At 39.7% G+C, this 21,731-nt stretch overlaps 1 protein-coding gene and 3 non-coding genes across 4 annotated transcripts in view; 3 read left to right on the plus strand and 1 right to left on the minus strand.

Moving 5' to 3' along the window:
* Window positions 1-20,862, minus strand: part of LOC139028330 (DENN domain-containing protein 5A-like) — a 54,209-nt gene extending 33,347 nt beyond the window's left edge. The window contains exon 1 of the mRNA XM_070445481.1: window positions 20,763-20,862. Coding sequence (XP_070301582.1) covers window positions 20,763-20,862 — 100 coding nt within the window. The remainder of the gene's footprint in view (window positions 1-20,762) is intronic.
* On the plus strand, window positions 2,611-2,664 carry LOC111969587 (U7 small nuclear RNA). Its single transcript, XR_002878008.1, has one exon. It is a non-coding gene; the product is annotated as a U7 small nuclear RNA (small nuclear RNA).
* Window positions 6,562-6,615, plus strand: LOC111969586 (U7 small nuclear RNA). The gene has a single exon (XR_002878007.1). It is a non-coding gene; the product is annotated as a U7 small nuclear RNA (small nuclear RNA).
* Window positions 10,547-10,601, plus strand: LOC111969585 (U7 small nuclear RNA). The gene has a single exon (XR_002878006.1). It is a non-coding gene; the product is annotated as a U7 small nuclear RNA (small nuclear RNA).
* Window positions 20,863-21,731: the final 869 nt, after the last annotated feature.

Genomic DNA, 21,731 nt, shown 5'->3' on the forward strand with positions numbered 1-21,731 from the left:
ATTCTATGTGTTATAGCTGGATGAGTCAACAGACGTGTCGGGCCTGGCACAGCTCCTGGTATATTTCTGTTACGTTTATGGGGGGTCAATTTAGGAAGACATCCTCTTTCGTACACCACTGGAAACCAGGACAACTGGAGAGGACATTTTTAAATGACTGGACAGCTTTGTGACATCAAATMGACTTTGATGGTCAAGATATGTTGGTATCTGTACTGATGGCGCAAAAGTCATGACAGGGAGACATAGTGGAGTGGTAACACGCGTACAAGGAGTTGCTCCCGACGTCACTTGGGTACACTGCAGCATCCACCGAGAGGCTCTTGCTGCCAAAGGAATGCCTGACAGCTTGAAAGATGTTTTGGACACTACAGTGAAAATGGTTACCTTTGTTACAGCAAGGCCCCTGAGCATTGTGTATTTTCTACACTATGCAATGATATGGGCAGCGACCARGTAACGATTTTACAACATACAGAAGTGCGCTGGTTATCAAGGGGAAAAGTATTGACACGTTTTTTTAAATTGAGAGACGATCTTAAAGTTTTCTTTACTGACCATAATTTTCACTTGTCTCACCACTTGCATGATGACGAGTTTCTCACACGACTGGCCTATCTGGGTGATGTTTCTTCTCGCCTGAATAATCTGAATCTAGTATTACAGGGACTCTCTCAACTATACTCAATGTGCGGGACAAAATTGAGGGCTATGATTAAGAAGTTAGAGCTCTTGTCTGTCTGGATTAACAAGGACAACACACAGGTCTTTCAAGCATTGTATGATTTTTTGTGTGCAAATTAACTCAAGCTTACGAACAATGTCAAATGTGATATAGCGAAGCACCTGAATGAGTTGGGTGTGCAATTACGCAGATACTTTCCCGAAACGGATGACACAAACAACTGGATTCGTTATCCCTTTCATGCCCTGCCTCCAGTCCACTTACCGATATCTGAACAAGAGAGCCTCATCGAAATTGCAACAAGCGGTTCTGTGAAAATGTTATTTAWTCAGAAGCCACTGCCAGATTTCTTGCGCTGTTACGACACTGATGTCCTATGCAACCATGTACCTATGTGAGAGTGGATTCTCGGCCCTCACTAGCATGAAAACTAAATACAGGCACAGACTGTGTGTGAAAAATGATTTAAAACTGAGACTCTCTCTAATATAACCCAACATTGCAGAGTTATGTGCATCCTTTCAAGCACAGCCTGCTCATTAACCTGTGGTGAGTTATTCACAATTTTTGATGAACAAATAAGGTTTTATATGTAAGATGGCTAAATAAAGAGCAAAATTATTGATTATTATTATATTATTATTATTTGTGCCCTGGTTCTATAGGAGCTCTTTGTCACTTCCTACGAGCTGGGTTGTGACAAAAACTCACACTCTTTCTTATGTTTAATAAATGTATATTTTAGTGTGTGTGTGGCAGGCTTACAATGATGGCAAAAAATAACATTTTAAAGTGCGCTTTGATTTGATTTGATTATAAAAAGTTTAGGAACCTGATGATTGTTACCTGTTTGATTGTTACCTGTTTTTGTTTATTGACTGCATTTCTTTTTAGTCTTTTGTTAGTTTCTCATTTCATTAACTTAAGTTGATTGATTGCTTATTGTTTGAATTGTTTATTATTTAGAATTTTTACTACATTTTATTAGAAATGTTAACTTGTAAATTATTATTGTGTTTTCGCTGTAAAACATTTWAAAAATCGGACATGATGGGTAGATTAACAAGATGTTTATCTTTCATTTGCTGTATTGGACTTGTTAATGTGTGAAAGTTACATATTTCAAAAATATTTTTGAATTTCGCGCGCTGCCTTTTCAGCGGAATGTTGGGGGGGGGGGTTCCGCTAGCGGAACGTGTGTCCTAGAAAGGTTAAAGAATAAATACTGAAAATATGATGTGAACATTAGTAGCATATATAATGCACCACAAAAACACTAGGCGTATACATCACTATGTAAGTTAGTGTTATGGCTGGTTTTCAGTGATATGTAGTTAGCTCTGAATACTGTACAAGGCAGGGCCCCTAATAGCCAAGAAAAAAGTGATCAATTAACACTTGTTACAAGCATTTGGTGGGTGTTTAAAAGACACTGTCACAGGTCACTGAATTCATTATTTCTCTACCAGTAGGCCAGGTACACATGCCTACTCACACACGGTACTGGTCTCATCCATGGAATAGCCAAAGTCACAATGAATCAGGGTCAGTTCAGAAAGCACTGGCCCCTTCCTCTCTGTGTCACCAGGTCAGTATTACTTATTAGGTATCCCTCTTCCTGGGGTCCAAAACTATATAAAAACACTTACATTACAATACAACAAAAGATACAAAAGTACATCATATAACATTATTACACCAATACATATCTACAATACAACATGTTTAATACCACCATACAACAATATCACAATGTATGCATGTGTCTGTACCTCGGGTGTGTCTCTTCAGCGTTACATGTGGGGGAAAATAGGACAATGCATTTACCCCACCCACTCCCTCCCCCATATCCCAGTGTGTGCCACCCATGGCCGAGAAACGTACATGCCAAATAGAGTCCATATCATCATTTCCTAAAAGGTATGGAAAATTTGCTATTTTACTATTTGTCCAGTAGGTTCCTCAGTGAGGAAGCCCCACAACTATGTTAAAGAGAATATGATACAGAAGTCAGTAGCTCTGTAATGCCACCTCAAACACTAGGCCTATACATCACTGTGTAAATTACTGTTTAGCCTGGTTTTCCTTGTTATGTAGTTACTGCGAATACTGTCTAAGGCAGGGCCCCTAATCAACAAAAAGGTATCAATTAACACTCTTGTTTAACAAGCATTTGTTGGTGTTAAAAGCCACTGCCATGGGCCACTGAATTCATTATTTCTCTGCCAGCAGGCTTAGTACACATGCTCATCCATGGAATTAGTACTTAGTACTGCACAAAAACTAAGAGGTCGTCATTTTGACTGCTTCATGCCCTCTACTCCTTATTCTTCCATTGTCAGTTAATTGGAACAGCATCTTCAGAGCATTGCATTTCTCTGAAGAACAGGTAAAAACAAAACATTTTCATCAAACTTTCATTATGGTCTGCTACTTCACATCATGAAAGTATGTACTTTACTGACACTACTGATTATAGCACTAAGGTGGCATAGGAACATGGGTCATGGTAGTCTATTTACTATGTTGGCTGTCTATATAAAAGTTATCAAAATGTACTATTGTTCACATTCAAGGATTTCATTGAATTCAATGTAACTATTCAGAAATGTATTATTGTATGCGGCCATTTCACACCCACAATGCAACACATCTGGAAAAGGGGACCGCTCTCAAAAATGTGTGTGAGGGTGGACTTGTTCAATACAGTAGACCACAAAGTGCAGGAACACTGGACACAGCCAAAATTAATAAGTATTATTTCACAGTATAAAAGTGATCCCAAAATCATCCACACAAAAAAAATGTACAAAAAATAAATATATAATAAAAAACTTTTTTTTTTTTAAATAACATTAAAAAAAAAACTACTAAACAAACACAAAAGTAGCTAATTTCCCTACCTCAATGTGGCATCAGGGTGGCATGCCTACATAACAAATAGGAACATGGGTCATGGTGTCCATGTTACATGTGTGGGGTGTGTCATATGCAAATTAGGTTAAAATAACCCGACCGATGCACACAACTAGGGGAGGAGAGTATGCCAACAATATGAAGCAAAATGATGAAGCAACTAATAATACTGGACAAAAATATAAATGAAACACGCAACAATTTCTATGATTTTACTGACTACAAGTCATATAAGGAAATCAATCAATTTAAATAAATAAATGCATTTTTAAATCAAAATAAATAAACTCAATGAAACCTTCACTCTTGCGCAGACATTTAGAAACAAACATGCCAATTTGAAAAAATAAGCCACGAGAGTTTTTTGAGTGAGAATTAAGACGACTTTTCAGTAGTAAGACATGTATAAAAGCAACAGATACCATTAATAAGAAGGGGCTAGAAGCGTCTTAGAGTTGAAGTCAGAAGTTTACATACACTTAGGTTGGAGTCATTAAAACTGTTTTTTCAACCACTCCACAAATTTCTTGTTAACAACTATAGTTTTGCAAGTCGTTAGGACATCTACTGTTGCATGACACAAGTCATTTCCAACAATTGTTTACAGACAGAGTACTTCACTTATATTCACTGTATCACAATTCCAGTTGGTCAGACGTTTACATACACAAAGTAGACTGTGCCTTTAAACAGCTTGGAAAATTCCAGAAAATGATGTCATGGCTTTAGAAGCTTCTGATAGGCTAATTGACATAATTGAGTCAATTGGAGGTGTACCTGATGTGTATTTTCTACACTATGCAATGATATGGGCAGCGACCATGTAACGATTTTACAACATACAGAAGTGCGCTGGTTATCAAGGGAAAAGTATTGACACGTTTTTTTAAATTGAGAGACGACTTAAAGTTTTCTTTACTGACCATAATTTTCACTTGTCTCACCACTGCATGATGACGAGTTTCTCACACGACTGGCCTATCTGGGTGATGTTTCTTCTCGCCTGAATAATCTGAATCTAGTATTACAGGGACTCTCTCAACTATACTCAATGTGCGGGACAAAATTGAGGCTATGATTAAGAAGTTAGAGCTCTTGTCGTCTGGAATAACAAGGACAACACACAGGTCTTTCAAGCATTGTATGATTTTTTGTGTGCAAATTAACTCAAGCTTACGAACAATGTCAAATGTGATATAGCGAAGCACCTGAATGAGTTGGGTGTGCAATTACGCAGATACTTTCCCGAAACGGATGACACAAACAACTGGATTCGTTACCCTTTCATGCCCTGCCTCCAGTCCACTTACCGATATCTGAACAAGAGAGCCTCATCGAAATGCAACAAGCGGTTCTGTGAAAATGTTATTTAATCAGAAGCCACTGCCAGATTTCTTGCGCTGTTACGACACTGATGTCCTATGCAACCATGTACCTATGTGAGAGGGATTCTCGCCCTCACTAGCATGAAAACTAAATACAGGCACAGACTGTGTGTGAAAAATGATTTAAAACTGAGACTCTAATATAACCCAACATTGCAGAGTTATGTGCATCCTTTCAAGCACAGCCTGCTCATTAACCTGTGGTGAGTTATTCACAATTTTTGATGAACAAATAAGGTTTTATATGTAAGATGGCTAAATAAAGAGCAAAATTATTGATTATTATTATATTATTATTATTGTGCCCTGGTTCTATAGGAGCTCTTTGTCATTCCTACGAGCTGGGTTGTGACAAAAACTCACACTCTTTCTTATGTTTAATAAATGTATATTTTAGTGTGTGTGTGGCAGGCTTACAATGATTGCAAAAAATAACATTTTAAAGTGCGCTTTGATTGATTTGATTATAAAAAGTTTAGGAACCTGATGATTGTTACCTTGTTGATTGTTACCTTTTTTGTTTATTGACTGCATTTCTTTTTAGTCTTTTGTTAGTTTCTCATTTCATTAACTTAAGTTGATTGATTGCTTATTGTTTGAATTGTTTATTATTTAGAATTTTTACTACATTTTATTAGAAATGTTAACTTGTAAATTATTATTGTGTTTTCGCTGTAAAACATTTAAAAAATCGGACATGATGGGTAGATTAACAAGATGTTTATCTTCATTGCTGTATTGGACTTGTTAATGTGTGAAAGTTACATATTTCAAAAATATTTTGAATTTCGCGCGCTGCCTTTTCAGCGGAATGTTGGGGGGGGGGGTTCCGCTAGCGGAACGTGTGTCCTAGAAAGGTTAAAGAATAAATACTGAAAATATGATGTGAACATTAGTAGCATATATAATGCACCAACAAACACTAGGCCTATACATCACTATGTAAGTTAGTGTTATGGCTGGTTTTCAGTGATATGTAGTTAGCTCTGAATACTGTACAAGGCAGGGCCCCTAATAGCCAAGAAAAAAGTGATCAATTAACACTTGTTTAACAAGCATTTGTGGGTGTTTAAAAGACACTGTCACAGGTCACTGAATTCATTATTTCTCTACCAGTAGGCCAGGTACACATGCCTACTCACACACGGTACTGGTCTCATCCATGGAATAGCCAAAGTCACAATGAGTCAGGGTCAGTTCAGAAAGCACTGGCCCCTTCCTCTCTGTGTCAGCCAGGTCAGTATACTTATTAGGTATCCCTCTTCCTGGGTCCAAAACTATATAAAAACACTTACATTACATATACAACAAAAGATACAAAAGTACATCATATAACATTATTACACCAATACATATCTACAATACACATGTTTAATACCACCATACAACAATATCACAATGTATGCATGTGTCTGTACCTTCGTGTGTGTTCTCTCAGCGTTATCATGTGGGGGAAAATAGGACAATGCATATACCCCACCCACTCCCCTCCCCCTATCCCAGTGTGTGCCACCCCCATGGCCGAGAAACGTACATGCCAAATAGAGTCCATATCATCATTTCCTAAAAGGTATGGAAATTTGCTATTTTACTATTTGTCCAGTAGGTTTCCTCAGTGAGGAAGCCCCACAACTATGTTAAAGAGAATATGATACAGAAGTCAGTAGTCTCTGTAATGCACCTCAAAACACTAGGCCTATACATCACTGGGTAAATTACTGTTTAGCCTGGTTTTCCTTGTTATGTAGTTACTGCCGAATACTGTCTAAGGCAGGGCCCCTAATAGCCAAGAAAAAAGGTATCAATTAACACTCTTGTTTAACATGCATTTGTTGGTGTTAAAAGCCACTGCCATGGGCCACTGAATTCATTATTTCTCTGCCAGCAGGCTTAGTACACATGCTCATCCATGGAATTAGTACTTAGTACTGCACAAAAACTAAGAGGTCGTCATTTTGACTGCTTCATGCCCTCTACTCCTTATTCTTCCATTGTCAGTTAATTGGAACACGATCTTCAGAGCATTGCATTTCTCTGAAGAACAGGTAAAAAACAAACAATTTTCATCAAACTTTCATTATGGTCTGCTACTTCACATCATGAAAGTATGTACTTTACTGACACTACTTGATTATAGCACTAAGGGTGGCATAGGAACATGGGTCATGTAGTCTATTTACTATGTTGGCTGTCTATATAAAAGTTATCAAAATGTACTATTGTTCACATTCAAGGATTTCATGAATTCAATGTACACTATTCAGAAATGTATTATTGTATTCGGCCATTTCACACCCACAATGCAACACATCTGGAAAAAGGGGACCGCTCTCAAAAATGTGTGTGAGGGTGGACTTGTTCAATACAGTAGACCACAAAGTTGCAGGAACACTGGACACAGCCAAAATTAATAAGTATTATTTCACAGTATAAAGAGTGATCCCAAAATCATCCACACAAAAAAAAGTTACAAAAAAATAAATATATAATAAAAACATTTTTTTTTTTTTAAATAACATTTTAAAAAAACTACTAAACAAATACAAAAGTAGCTAATTTCCCTACCTCAATGTGGCATCAGGGTGGCATGCCTACATAACAAATAGGAACATGGGTCATGGTTGTCCATGTTACATGTGGGGGTGTGTCATATGCAAATTAGGTTAAAAATACCCGACCGATGCACACAACTAGGGGAGGGGAGTATGCCAACAATATGAAGCAAAATGATGAAGCAACTAAATAATACTGGACAAAAATATAAATGAAACACGCAACAATTTCTATGATTTTACTGAGCTACAGATCATATAAGGAAATCAATCAATTTAAATAAATAAATGCATTTTTAAATCAAAATAATAAAACTCAATGAAACCTTCACTCTTGCGCAGACATTTAGAAACAAAACATGCCAATTTGAAAAAATAAGCCACAGGAGTTTTTTGAGTGAGAATTAAGACGACTTTTCAGTAGTAAGACATGTATAAAAGCAACAGATACCATTAATAAGAAAGGGCTAGAAGCGTCCTAGAGTTGAAGTCAGAAGTTTACATACACTTAGGTTGGAGTCATTAAAACTGTTTTTTCAACCACTCACAAATTTCTTGTTAACAACTATAGTTTTGGCAAGTCGGTTAGGACATCTACTTTGTGCATGACACAAGTCATTTTTCCAACAATTTGTTACAGACAGAGTACTTCACTTATATTCACTGTATCACAATTCCAGTTGGTCAGACGTTTACATACACAAAGTAGACTGTGCCTTTAAACAGCTTGGAAAATTCCAGAAAATGATGTCATGGCTTTAGAAGCTTCTGATAGGCTAATTGACATAATTTGAGTCAATTGGAGGTGTACCTGATGTGTATTTTCTACACTATGCAATGATATGGGCAGCGACCATGTAACGATTTTACAACATACAGAAGTGCGCTGGTTATCAAGGGGAAAAGTATTGACACGGTTTTTTTAAATTGAGAGACGATCTTAAAGTTTTCTTTACTGACCATAATTTTCACTTGTCTCACCACTTGCATGATGACGAGTTTCTCACACGACTGGCCTATCTGGGTGATGTTTCTTCTCGCCTGAATAATCTGAATCTAGTATTACAGGGACTCTCTCAACTATACTCAATGTGCGGACAAAATTGAGGCTATGATTAAGAAGTTAGAGCTCTTGTCTGTCTGGATTAACAAGGACAACACACAGGTCTTTCAAGCATTGTATGATTTTTGTGTGCAAATTAACTCAAGCTGTACGAACAATGTCAAATGTGATATAGCGAAGCACCTGAATGAGTTGGGTGTGCAAATACGCAGATACTTTCCCGAAACGGATGACACAAACAACTGGATTCGTTATCCCTTTCATGCCCTGCCTCCAGTCCACTTACCGATATCTGAAACAAGAGAGCCTCATCGAAATTGCAACAAGCGGTTCTGTGAAAATGTTATTTATCAGAAGCCACTGCCAGATTTCTTGCGCTGTTACGACACTATGTCCTATGCAACCATGTACCTATGTGAGAGTGGATTCTCGGCCCTCACTAGCATGAAAACTAAATACAGGCACAGACTGGTGTGTTGAAAAATGATTTAAAAACTGAGACTCTAATATAACCAACATTGCAGAGTTATGTGCATCCTTTCAAGCACAGCCCGCTCATTAACTGTGGTGAGTTATTCACAATTTTTGATGAACAAATAAGTTTTATATGTAAGATGGCTAAATAAAGAGGCAAAAATTATTGATTATTATTATATTATTATTATTTGTGCCCTGGTTCTATAGGAGCTCTTTGTCACTTCCTACGAGCTGGGTTGTGACAAAACTCACACTCTTCTTATGTTTAATAAATGTATATTTTAGTGTGTGTGTGGCAGGCTTACAATGATGGCAAAAAATAACATTTTAAAGTGCGCTTTGATTTGATTTGATTATAAAAAGTTTAGGAACCTGATGATTGTTACCTGTTTGATTGTTACCTGTTTTTTATTGACTGCATTTCTTTTTAGTCTTTTGTTAGTTTCTCATTTCATTAACTTAAGTTGATTGATTGCTTATTGTTTGAATTGTTTATTATTTAGAATTTTTTACTACATTTTATTAGAAATGTTAACTTGTAAATTATATGTGTTTTTCGCTGTAAAACATTTAAAAAATCGGACATGATGGGTAGATTAACAAGATGTTTATCTTTCATTTGCTGTATTGGACTTGTTAATGTGTGAAAGTTACATATTTCAAAAATATTTTTGAATTTCGCGCGCTGCCTTTTCAGCGGAATGTTTGGGGGGGGGGTTCCGCTAGCGGAACGTGTGTCCTAGAAAGGTAAAGAATAAATACTGAAAATAATGATGTGAACATTAGTAGCATATATAATGCACCACAAAACACTAGGCCTATACATCACTATGTAAGTTAGTGTTATGGCTGGTTTTCAGTGATATGTAGTTTTGCTCTGAATACTGTACAAGGCAGGGCCCCTAATAGCAAAGAAAAAAGTGATCAATTAACACTGTTTAACAAGCATTGTGGGTGTTTAAAAGACACTGTCACAGGTCACTGATTCATTATTTCTCTACCAGTAGGCCAGGGTACACATGCCTACTCACACACGGTACTGGTCTCATCCATGGAATAGCCAAAGTCACAATGAGATCAAGGCGTCAGTCAGAAAGCACTGGCCCCTTCCTCTCTGTGTCAGCCAGGTCAGTATTACTTATTAGGTATCCCTCTTCCTGGGGTCCAAAACTATATAAAAACACTTACATTACATATACAACAAAAGATACAAAAGTACATCATATAACATTATTACACCAATACATATCTACAATACAACATGTTTAATACCACCATACAACAATATCACAATGTATGCATGTGTCTGTACCTTCGTGTGTGTCTCTTCAGCGTTATCATGTGGGGGAAAATAGGACAATGCATWTACCCCACCCACTCCCCTCCCCCATATCCCAGTGTGTGCCACCCATGYCCGAGAAACGTACATGCCAAATAGAGTCCATATCATKATTTCCTAAAAGGTATGGAAAATTTGCTATTTTACTATTTGTCCAGTAGGTTTCCTCAGTGAGGAAGCCCCACAACTATGTTAAAGAGAATATGATACAGAYGTCAGTAGTCTCTGTAATGCACCTCAAAACACTAGGCCTATACATCACTGTGTAAATTACTGTTTAGCCTGGTTTTCCTTGTTATGTAGTTACTGCRGAATACTGTCTAAGGCAGGGCCCCTAATAGCCAAGAAAAAAGGTATCAATTAACACTCTTGTTTAACATGCATTTGTTGGTGTTAAAAGCCACTGCCATGGGCCACTGAATTCATTATTTCTCTGCCAGCAGGCTTAGTACACATGCTCATCCATGGAATTAGTACTTAGTACCTGTCTCTTATACACATCTAGATGTGTATAAGAGACAGGTACTGGTCTCATCCATGGACTACCCAAAGTCACAAGTAGTAGGCCACTGTCCTCAGTTGCAACACTCACTACCGAGTTCCAAACTGACTCTGGAAGCAATGTCAGCACAATAACTGTTCGTCGGGAGCTTCATGAAATGGGTTTCCATGGCAGAGCAGCCGCACACAAAGCGTCGGCTGGAGTGGTGTAAAGCTTGCCACCATTGGACTCTCTGCTCTCTCTCTCTAGTCCTGCTTGCCAAGGACTGCCTCCAGAACAGACCCTCTCCTGTGCTCAACCTACATACCATGCCTGGTGCCATCACGGCCAACTGAGTTGAGGATGTAATGACTCAGGAGAGCAGCGATAGAGGGATGCCTCATGCCTCAGATATCAGAATGCTCAGCTCGTCATCATCACAGCGGAATGTTTATGCGGACATCGCTAACATATCAAAAAACGATCGCAGCAAAGACACCATGACCTTCTCACTAAGTGAGCCCAGCCAAAAAGGCAGCAAAGCTATGGGCCATTTGGCTCATTCACACAGCTTATTTTCATGTTATTCACAGCCTTCAGAGCAAGGCCTCCCTCCCATGAGTGTTTTTCTACTCCATTAACTGGGCCTGTTGGGATTCCACACACAAATGCCCAACGCTGCACCACAGCATTAACACACGGTCGTGATAACAAAAAACCTGCACACTTCTGAGAAAGTGCATAAACAAGAAACAGAGGAAGAAGACAGACACTACTGCCTTCTAAGGACAAGTACTATATCCATATCCCCCAGCACCATGGGCATGAGCGTTCCCATCTTTCATCCGGAGAGAAGGTGCTTGGTTTAACTTGCTGCGACCGCCAGATGGATGGGGTTTGAATTTTAGCAGCGATTCCATTGGTCCTTAGCGCAAACCCCACCCACCTGGCGTGCCGTTGAACTCAATCAAGTGCACGACACGACACCATGTTCTTGAGCATGAGAGCAAACCCACCTCTCAGGACAATGGATTATCCTATGGGGTATTACTACACCACATCAGACGTCACACTGACATGAAGATGAGGGAGGCCAGCAGCCTCGTCTCACAGCGCAATATGTCCACAAGGCGGCTATATAAGAAAACATGACAGAGCAGAGATTAATGGGATAGGGGTAGAGGATCTAGTGGTTTAATCAAATCTCTAAAACAACGTTGGATGGGGGTTATGGTAGAGAAATGAACATTCAATTCTCTGGCAACAGCTCTGGTGAATATTCCTGCTGTCAGCATGCCAATTGCACACTCCCTCAAAACTTGAGATATCTGTGGCATTGTGTTGTGTGACAAAACTGCTCATTTTAGAGTGGCCTTTTATTGTCCCCGGCTAAAGGTGCACCTGTGTAATGATCATGCTGTTTAATCAGCTTCTTGATATTCCATACCTGTCAGGTGGATGGATAATGTAGGCAAAGGAGAAACGCTCACTAACAGGAATGTAAACAAATTTGTGCACAAAATTTGAGAGAAATTTATGGGATCTTTTATTTCAGCTCATGAAACATGGGAGCAACACTTCACATGTTGCGTTTATATTTTTGTTCAGTGTAAGAACAGATTAATGTAGCATTCAGTTAAAGTTAGTGGCAACGTGAAAGAATCCTCTGCCCCTAAACACTATCTAGTGTCTTGCTAGGCTTTTTCGTAACATTATCTGGGGGTGAACAGAAAAGACTGTCATTCTCATCTGGCATTTCCAGTCTGGCTGCTGGTAGTGCTTTCAGGGTTTGTAGCTTCCACAGAGAAATGTACTGTATGGACACTGTAACCAGGGGTGACATGTACAGAATGACCTTCTTGGACTTGTCGTAAAGGAGACATGGGTAATGTGCTCTTTTTCACTGAACCAACTCACACACCCTATAAAAATCTTGCTTAATGGCAAAGGGAGACAAGTCCAAAGGATGAGTAGGACTGAAAGCATGTTTTCTCTAACTTTATGAAAGACTGAACTCTTTCCAGTATAGTCTGTTGAGGAAGCAGCTCCCCAGTGGCAGCCAATCATTGCTTTTCCCTGTCAAACAGAGGAGTATCCAGATCATGTGACTCAACATGGCCTGGCCACAGCTTACCTCTGGCTGTGACCAATGTTGAAAATGAATTGTCTCCATTTCCTTTCAACAGAAGCAGCATGAGCCTTTCTTCATGGCAGACTGCCTCCTCAGCAGCAGAGCTGAAGCAGAGCTAAGATCAAATGGACAGACAGGCTAAGAGGTAATGAGGGAGTCAGTCTGCATCATCGCTTTCGTAAAAACGCTATCTGCTCCTCTGCCGTGCAGCCGTCTTAACCCCCTTTATAAGAAAGGCTTCCTGTTTCCACAGAGCGGAGCAGAGGAGATAGAGAGAACCTCAGGGTGCTGAGAGGGCAGAGTTAGCTTATTCTACAAGCTTTTCTCCAGTCATGAACTCTGCCTGGGATTTAAAGGCAGATTTCCTTATGTGAAGGATTTATTTAAGTTCTGTATGACTTGAGCTTTGACATCCAGAGTCAGGAACTGCAGAGAGGTCTCAAGGCATGTTTGGACCATGCACACCCCATAGTGAATGTATATATACTGTATTCTGAACAAAAATATAAACTCAACATGCAACACTTTCCAAGATTTTACTGAGTTACAGTTCATATGAAGAAATCAGTCAATTGAAATAAATTCATTAGGCCCCAATCTATGAATTTCAGATGACTGGGAATGCAGATATGCATCTGTTGGTCACAGATACCTTAAATAAAAACAGGCCTCACAATGGGCCTCAGGATCTCGTCATGATATTTTTGTGCATTCAAATTGCTATTGATAAAAAATGCTTGTTGTCCGTAGCTTATGCCTGCCCATACCATAACCCCACCACAACGGGACACTCTGTTCACAACATTGACATCAGCAAACCGCTCGCCCACACAACGCCATACACATGGTCTGCGATTGTGAAGCCAGTTGGATGTACTGCCAAATTTTCTAAATGGACGTTGGAGGTGGCTTATGGTAGAGAAATTAACATTCAATTCTCTGGCAACAGCTCTGGTGGACATTCCTGCAGTCAGCATGCCAATTGCACGCTCCTTCAAAAAATTTGGACATCTGTGGCATTGTGTTGTGTGACAAAACTACACATTTTAGAGTGGCCATTTATTGTCCCCAGCACAAGGTGCACCTGTGTAATGATCATGCTGTTTAATCAGCTTCTTGATATGCCACTCCTGTCAGGTGGATGGATTATCTTGGCAAATGAGAAATGCTCACTAACAGGCATGTAAACAAATGTGTGCACAACATTTGAGAGAAATAAGCTTTTTGAGTGTATGGAACATTTCTGGGATCCTTTATTTCAGCTCATGAAATATGGGACCAACACTTTACATATTGCGTAAATATTTTTGTTCAGTGTAGAAATCTGCCTTTTATAATCTCAGAATATAGAGAAGTATTATGTGTATTGCTCAATAAAGGATGGCTTGGCTTCATCTCAGTATCAACTTCTCGAGTCGAAAAGTGATTTTGAATTACATAAAAGTACAGAAAGGAGAGATCCAGCTGGGCCATCCGAAATTTTTAAGGGCACCCACACTTGTTTCCCCTATTGAATTATACTTCCATGTGTATAACACACTCAACAGTCATTATTCAATTCCACAGGGTTACAGATTTGCTTAAACACTATTTAGTTAGACACTGTAAGATGCCTGAGGAAACTTCCTTAGGACTTGAGCTCCTTTAACACACCTATGAATTATTAATAGGCAGTGAATATGAGTGCAGACAAACACTGAGCATGTGCGGGAGGCTTTATAGTGATGTCATTCACTGAGAGATTAAAGAGAGGGGGTGTCTGGGAAACTCAAGGGATGTTAGCATTTGAATAGTGCGGGGGGGGGCGCGCTCAGAGTGAGTGTGTGTGGGTGGGTTGTGTCAGCTGCCTGTCCCCATGTACTCAGCAGGACCAAATTGTAGCCAGCCAATCACGTCAGCCTGGCCCCTAATACATATGCTAATCTAGTCTCACCCTGCACCCCAACACTGTCGCATAAAGGAGGGTTTTGTCATCAAGTTTGCCACGTTTTGGCTGCTGCAGCGAGTGATATAACTGCCCCCTGATGGCAAAGTCAGTGTCATGAAAAGATTATAGCATGTGCATGGCATACTGATGGAGAGAGATATTAGCTGATTAGTTAAATCGTTTAAAAATATATATTGTGATCGTGACACGGCAAAAAATTATGAGACCTCTGTCCATGTTGCCTTGGAACGGATCACATTTAATAATTACTAGTCTGTCTTATTGGATATGAAGAGTACTTACTGGAGATCACACAGCTTTGGACCATAATAACTTCAGCATATTGAAACGAAATAAAGAGGACAAAGGGAGTTCCATGAAAAAAACAAAAAAAAACAGTCTTAAGAAGCTTTGTGCACAAAAATCTATTAAAAATCAAAGAGAAAATGGGAGAGGGGGCCGATGACTATCTTGTCTCTTTGTGGGGGGGACACAAGGAAATGCAGTGCTCTACAGAGGAAAGCTTCAGGCCATGTTTAGGCAGTGGATAGAGAGAGAGTGGGTTTCTGTTCCCCTGTCAGAGCTCATAATCTGGAGGGGCTAATCATGCACTGGTCACAGCACAGAGACATTCATCCTCATTCACCTCAGGCCTTATCATTTCTACCCTCAGTCCCCATATTCCTAACGTCAACACGTTGACAGTCAGAGCCCCCTTATGAAAGTGAAATCTGCTTTTTTCTGACAGCTTTTTCAATTTCTACATTGGAAGACATGTTTTATACTTCCCTTAGAGACACTCAAATCATTCTCCTCTAACATGGATGTCCTCAGGCAGGTCACAATGTCTGCTCATTATGGGGGCTTGAACTCTTATAAGAGAACATAGTCAGTACAGTGATACAGTGTTGGGGTCCAACTGTTACAGAACATTGCTAGGCCTATATCTCCAGGCGGACTCCTGTTCCGGTACTTAAGACAAATAACCCTCTAAAGGACACATCTGTTTTAAGTCCTGGTGGTGTAACCCAATAAGGGACAGTGTCTTGGAGTAAGATGACGGAGGTTTCCTGTACGGATATATGGGCTCTGTGAACCAATACAAACATACTGTACAGTGTAGCCTCTATTCACATTACAGAAAACTGCCTGAGAAGGACAGGGTGAGTGACAGCTGTCAGTTAGGCAAAGCTGTTCAATTCACCACTAAAACCTCCTCCTATCATTGGTGGTGATCAGAGAAAGGGCTATCTGGAAAGCCCCATCCATCCTGACTGCCTGACTTTACCGTTTGAGTCAGAACACAAGCCATGGAAAGACCAGTGTGACTCAAACAACTCTGTAAAACTGATAAATCAGCTTGTGTTCACAAGTGACATGAATTGTGGGGTTTCTTATGATTTCACAAGGCTTCTGCTCACCTGAAGTGAAACTGCCAGATCAGCGTATGGACAAGCCCCTCTTTCTCCAACAAACATCCCAGCAGATTTTGAGGGGTGATAACTGAGCCTGCATCATGGACCACACTACCTTATTTGTGTTTCTTAATGTTTCTTAAGGTGTCAGCATGCTTCAATTAGGTTAGTGCCTAGCCAAACTTGGCTAGCCGAACTGAACGAGTGTGCTCGCATACTCCCATAAAAAAACACTTGAAAAACAAGAAAAAAGCGGCAATAGTTTGTCCATTTTGAGAAGCTGTAGCAAGTCTACACTTCGTCAAAATAGTCAGAATTAATCTAAAATAACTCAAGAAATCTGTCATTAGTTTTGACGTTTTTGCCGAGGAGATGTTAGCCTCACAATTTTACATCCAACTAAGATGTTTGGTGCAGTGTTTCTCAATGAAAAATGTGCATGAAAACAAGTCGTCGCTCATTGAATGACAACAAAGACTTTATTGAAGAATCCCTACTGTTGACCAATCACCGACGAAGGGGCGTAGACTTTGGCTACCGACTTRGGCTTCCCTCAAGTAAAAATGTTGTGTGCCCGAACAGCCAAAAAAAGCCTTACGGGTGTCAAATACAAACAAAAACGTCACAAAATGTTGTCATGATATATGCACAAACTCTTCCGAGGTGTTTCGGCTGAAAAGCATGCGGACACCTTTAGTCGACACACTCACCACAGCACAGACGAATTGCATAGAGACTGCAGCTTGAAGCTTGCTCAGTCCACTAAACACATGACACCCATAATCTCCTTTGATTGGTCAGTGAGAGCAGCTTGCACTGGGCTGTCTATTTGCTGTGTGCACGTGAGTCCTTCAGTCTGCCAGGGAGAAGAAGAGCTCCTCCACTCACCGCTGCTACCGTATATGAAGCAGCTCTGCTAGCGCTAACTGGGTCTCAGCAGCCTGAGAACGAGAGGGGCAGCAGGAAGTTCATACCGAGAACACATAGCCTGCACACGGCAGGAACCGTACTGCTTGCAGTATCTCCACAGAGTATAGTTGTGGTGGAGGGCGTTATCAAGAGATACCAAAATAGCTGCATGAGAAAGCATTCATGTAACCATCTAAAGGCCTTGTTTCTCGAAGAGGATACATACTCCCTAAGAGGATACATACTCCATGGATATCTACTGTAGAGAGAGGGAGAGGTGCTTTTCCAATGAGACGTGTTTCCATCAGGAATGTGACACTAAAGATTTGTAACGAGCAGAACCAACAACCTCTGCATCATCAAGACAGTTGCCTTGTGAGAAGGTGTTAAAAGGCCACAGTAGCCATTGTTATGTAAATTAAAATGAAAAATACCCTGGGCTTGGCCCCAAGTCAGAGAAGGTCTGCAAGAGCTATGCCCAGTGAGACCCGGGGGCCGGCTTGCGTAGATGGAAACAGAAAAGTCTGAGCCTTTTTGGTAAAACAGTGAGGTAAATCTTCAGTGGAAATGTGCGAATGGTATATTTGTTTGCAGACCATGACAGTGGACTAGTAGGGAGATGAGATGGGAAGTAGAGGTCAGGGGAGAGTGACTTTAAGGCCCAGAGAGATGGTTGAAAAATCACAATTTGTGGTGAGCAATTGATCCAGAAATAAACTGTAAAGCTTTCAGAGGGGCAGCATTGTACGTGTCCACACTCTCTGTCACGAGCCAGTCTCTGCAGTCAGTCGGTGAGCAGCAGAACAGAGGCCAGGCTGTAGGAAGCTTAGACACCTTATCTACTCTCACTCACTAGTCAATCACGACACCTCACCACATCAGAGGTTTAGGAAGGCCAACGCTAACAGCCTTGTGTGTACAGCTGGAGGAGATTCACAAATATACTCACAGGGATTAACTTTTCACAGACATTCATACAATGTCTCAGTGACGTGGCAACACCCCATAGAGAGTTGTACACTCACAACATTGCTAGTGTATTGTCTGCTTGCTACGACATTGCAGTAACATTGTAATAGCGTTTTTTGTCAGCTAGTAAGATCTAGCTAAAAAAGCAGGAGGGAAAATGTGATGTATTTTAATCCCCTCTGATTAGACAAGATGCTCCCTAACCATTATAACCTACCCCGTTTATCCTTGACCACAATGAGGAAGATTACATCAGGGTCTGGCCCTAGGCAGTCTTCACTATTCAGAATCCCCGCCAGGCATGCAGTCACTTCCTATTCGCTGATCCAATCTTACAAGAGGAGGAATCCTGGAAGCATATCATTCAAAATATATTCTACATAAAACACACAGCTTGAGATATCTGACAGGCCAACAGCTTTAATTCCTTTAGATGTGGCTGGCAGACTCAGGAAACGGTCTGTAACAAGCATGTCTAATAAGAGCCTATCGTACCATTACACCAAACCGTGGTACAAGTCTCAGCAGTGCACTCATGGCCCTGGAACTATGCATGGAATGGCAAAGAGGACAAATTCCTCATCCCATATCAACTCAGCCAACAGCACCCTTAGCCCCCAAAAAGGCTTTCCATTGTCTGAGTGAGTCACTGCAGGAGAAAACATGAAGGCCAAGTATGGAACCTACAGGATAACCTCTAGCCTTCTACAGTCTAATCTCTGGTCAGAGGACCACCATTATTTGTCTAATTCACTCTTCCTAGATTGACAAATTACTGAATGACATGCAATCTCCTGATGAACACCTCTGTGTGTTTTATGTAGAATATGTTTTGAATGATATGCTTCCAGGAATCCTCCTTTTACTTTCACCAGCTGGTCTCTATCTCATTAGAGAGGCAGGTACTCGAGGAGAGGAGACAATCATGATAAGAATCTGAATAGCATAATTCTCTCAAGATAAACAACAGAGAAGAACACATCTTTGACTGATTTCTGTAAAAGATTCTACTTCCACTTTTACACTGAGAGGAAGGAAACGTGTCTTTGCGACAAGCTTTTAAAAAATACTGTTAATAATTTATCTCATCAGATGTGTTAAGTAAATTTGCATAAGAGAGATCTTGTGCGTGTGTTATCTAAAGATATGTCCATCCCTCCTTCAAAAAAATGCCCCTTCATGATAAGCAACACACACACACACACACAAAATAAAATTGTGCTGATTCATGATTGAGACCACCTGCGAGACTAACAAAAATGTCTCTGCAGTATAATAAATGATTGTTCTGATTTGTACATATTCATAAACAGGAGGTGATGTTACAGAAGAAAACTTGATTGTAAAGTAACAGTTGAGTTTAGGGAAATGCACATACTTACATATCCTTAGACCTTAGGCTACCAAAAAAAATTAAGTTCCTTCCCTAAACATGATTGTTGTTGACAAGAAAACGAAGATCAGCATCTTCAGGTACACCCACACCAGTTTCACTTATTTTCAAACTTATACATAACTATCCCACCACCCTGAGCTCAGGAAGAGTTCACTTTCTCTCCCCCCCACATACACAACTGCTTTTTGTATCATACCATCTTCATCTCCCCCAGACCCATGGCACTCCCAAGAAACAGCAGGCCTCTCAGTCTAATAATGACATCATCCTCATATTCAGCGTTCTGCCCCCCCAGGGAGAACCTTATGGTCCTTGATACCCCCAGTTTCACTCTGTTTTCTGCACTCTGCTTTCTGCCATGCATTGATCAATTAATTTAAATCTATCACTGAGGGTAAATGTGTAAGAAGGCAGTGGAGAATCAATCAAATCGTTCAGATGTGATAAACAACTAAGAAATCATATGTGCTTCTTGGATGTAGCTATTTTTGGCCTAGCCTGCTTGTATATATATGCTTGTTTATACATGTGTAATTACCATTGACAGTATGGTAATATCAATTTACTACTGATAGGGGAAACATCCCTATTATTTACAAATTGTAGAAATAGAAATATGTCTTATTCTGGTGAGGTCTGAAACAGCCAATCAAGGTCACTGATCTACGTATGTAAARGTGTGTCTGTCCTGCTTTTGACCACTTAATGAGTGCTGGCTATACTCAGGAGGAGATTAATCCATGAACAGTTTTTCGTTGTCTTTAATTACAGCTGGGCTATGGAACATCGACGGCCTACAGTTCTCGAGCATTTCAAGCTAACAACATTTATTGGAATAATCCATTCTAAACGACTTAACGTAACGTTATAACATAAAATGGAAAAGTAGACTATAGTAACTTGTATGAACAACACTGATGTGCCGTCCTACTTATTGATGTACACAGTATTACCCGTTTTCAACCTCATTATAAATAAACTGTCATGTTTTTATTGTTTAAACATTAATATAATATTGTACTCTAAAATCTATATAAAAGAAACATAAGCTAGGAAAGACATTATAAACCATGCAGAATTATTCTTATTGGTCCACCAGCCCGTACCCGACACTTACCTGACAGTTCATCTGGTTCAAGCCCGCTTTCAGTGTCAAGTCCGCAGATAACAAAATAATCTGCGAATCGACATGAATTCGAGCTGAAGCCGGTGGTCATTTTGAGACTGGTCCCGTTGTACCCTTTTCCTCTGCTTTTTCAGTTGYGTGCATATTAAAGGATCGCGTAGTGATTTCGCGCAGCCATTGTGGATGTACTGCAAAGCCTGAAAATCAGAACAGAATGCCAGCCGAAATGCATTATGGGTCTTCAAGTACAGCTGTTTTCATCGGTCTCAGATCTTCTCAAACCCTTGCATTACCTCTGCGTAGAGGGAACACACTGAGCATGTGCGAACTCCTTACAGATTACGTTATGCACTTAACCCTTCAGTTCCTGAGTTAACTATTTATTTTGTAAAATGCTCTCCTTTATAATAATAATGCTATAGAAATGAAGCATTAAATAGGCCTTATTGCACATATAATGAACCTGAGCCATAGTATTCTTACTCCACTGTAGCCAAGACCATCCAGTGTACAACTGAATGCAAACTTTAATTTCACAATTTTAGCCTGAACAATTGTATTCATGTAATACACATGTAATACCATAGTTGTAATGCACATACAGTAATAGGTATTCTATTTGAGTATTCAAGGCACAGATAAGGAGAAGTAGGTGTCAGAAACAGGAAAAACATGTAAAATAAACGTTATCTGATGCACAATTTTGAATATATTTCATTAAATCATAAGAAAAATGTTGTCCTACTTGATAAATAGTTAAAGTCAAATAAGTCAAAACAACTGTGGGGTTGAACTCTGTAGAATGTACAAAGAGCTCCACCATGTGGTGAAAAGTGACGGTAAAAACATGCAGAACTTTGCCATTAGATTCACATTCTCATATTCCAATCATTTACCAGACAGTGAGAAAAAAAGTACAGAATATTTTTTATGATTTCAAAATAAACATGTTAATAATAA

This window comes from Salvelinus sp. IW2-2015, linkage group LG10 (genome assembly GCF_002910315.2).
Source record: "Salvelinus sp. IW2-2015 linkage group LG10, ASM291031v2, whole genome shotgun sequence".
Lineage (NCBI taxonomy): Eukaryota > Metazoa > Chordata > Actinopteri > Salmoniformes > Salmonidae > Salvelinus > Salvelinus sp. IW2-2015.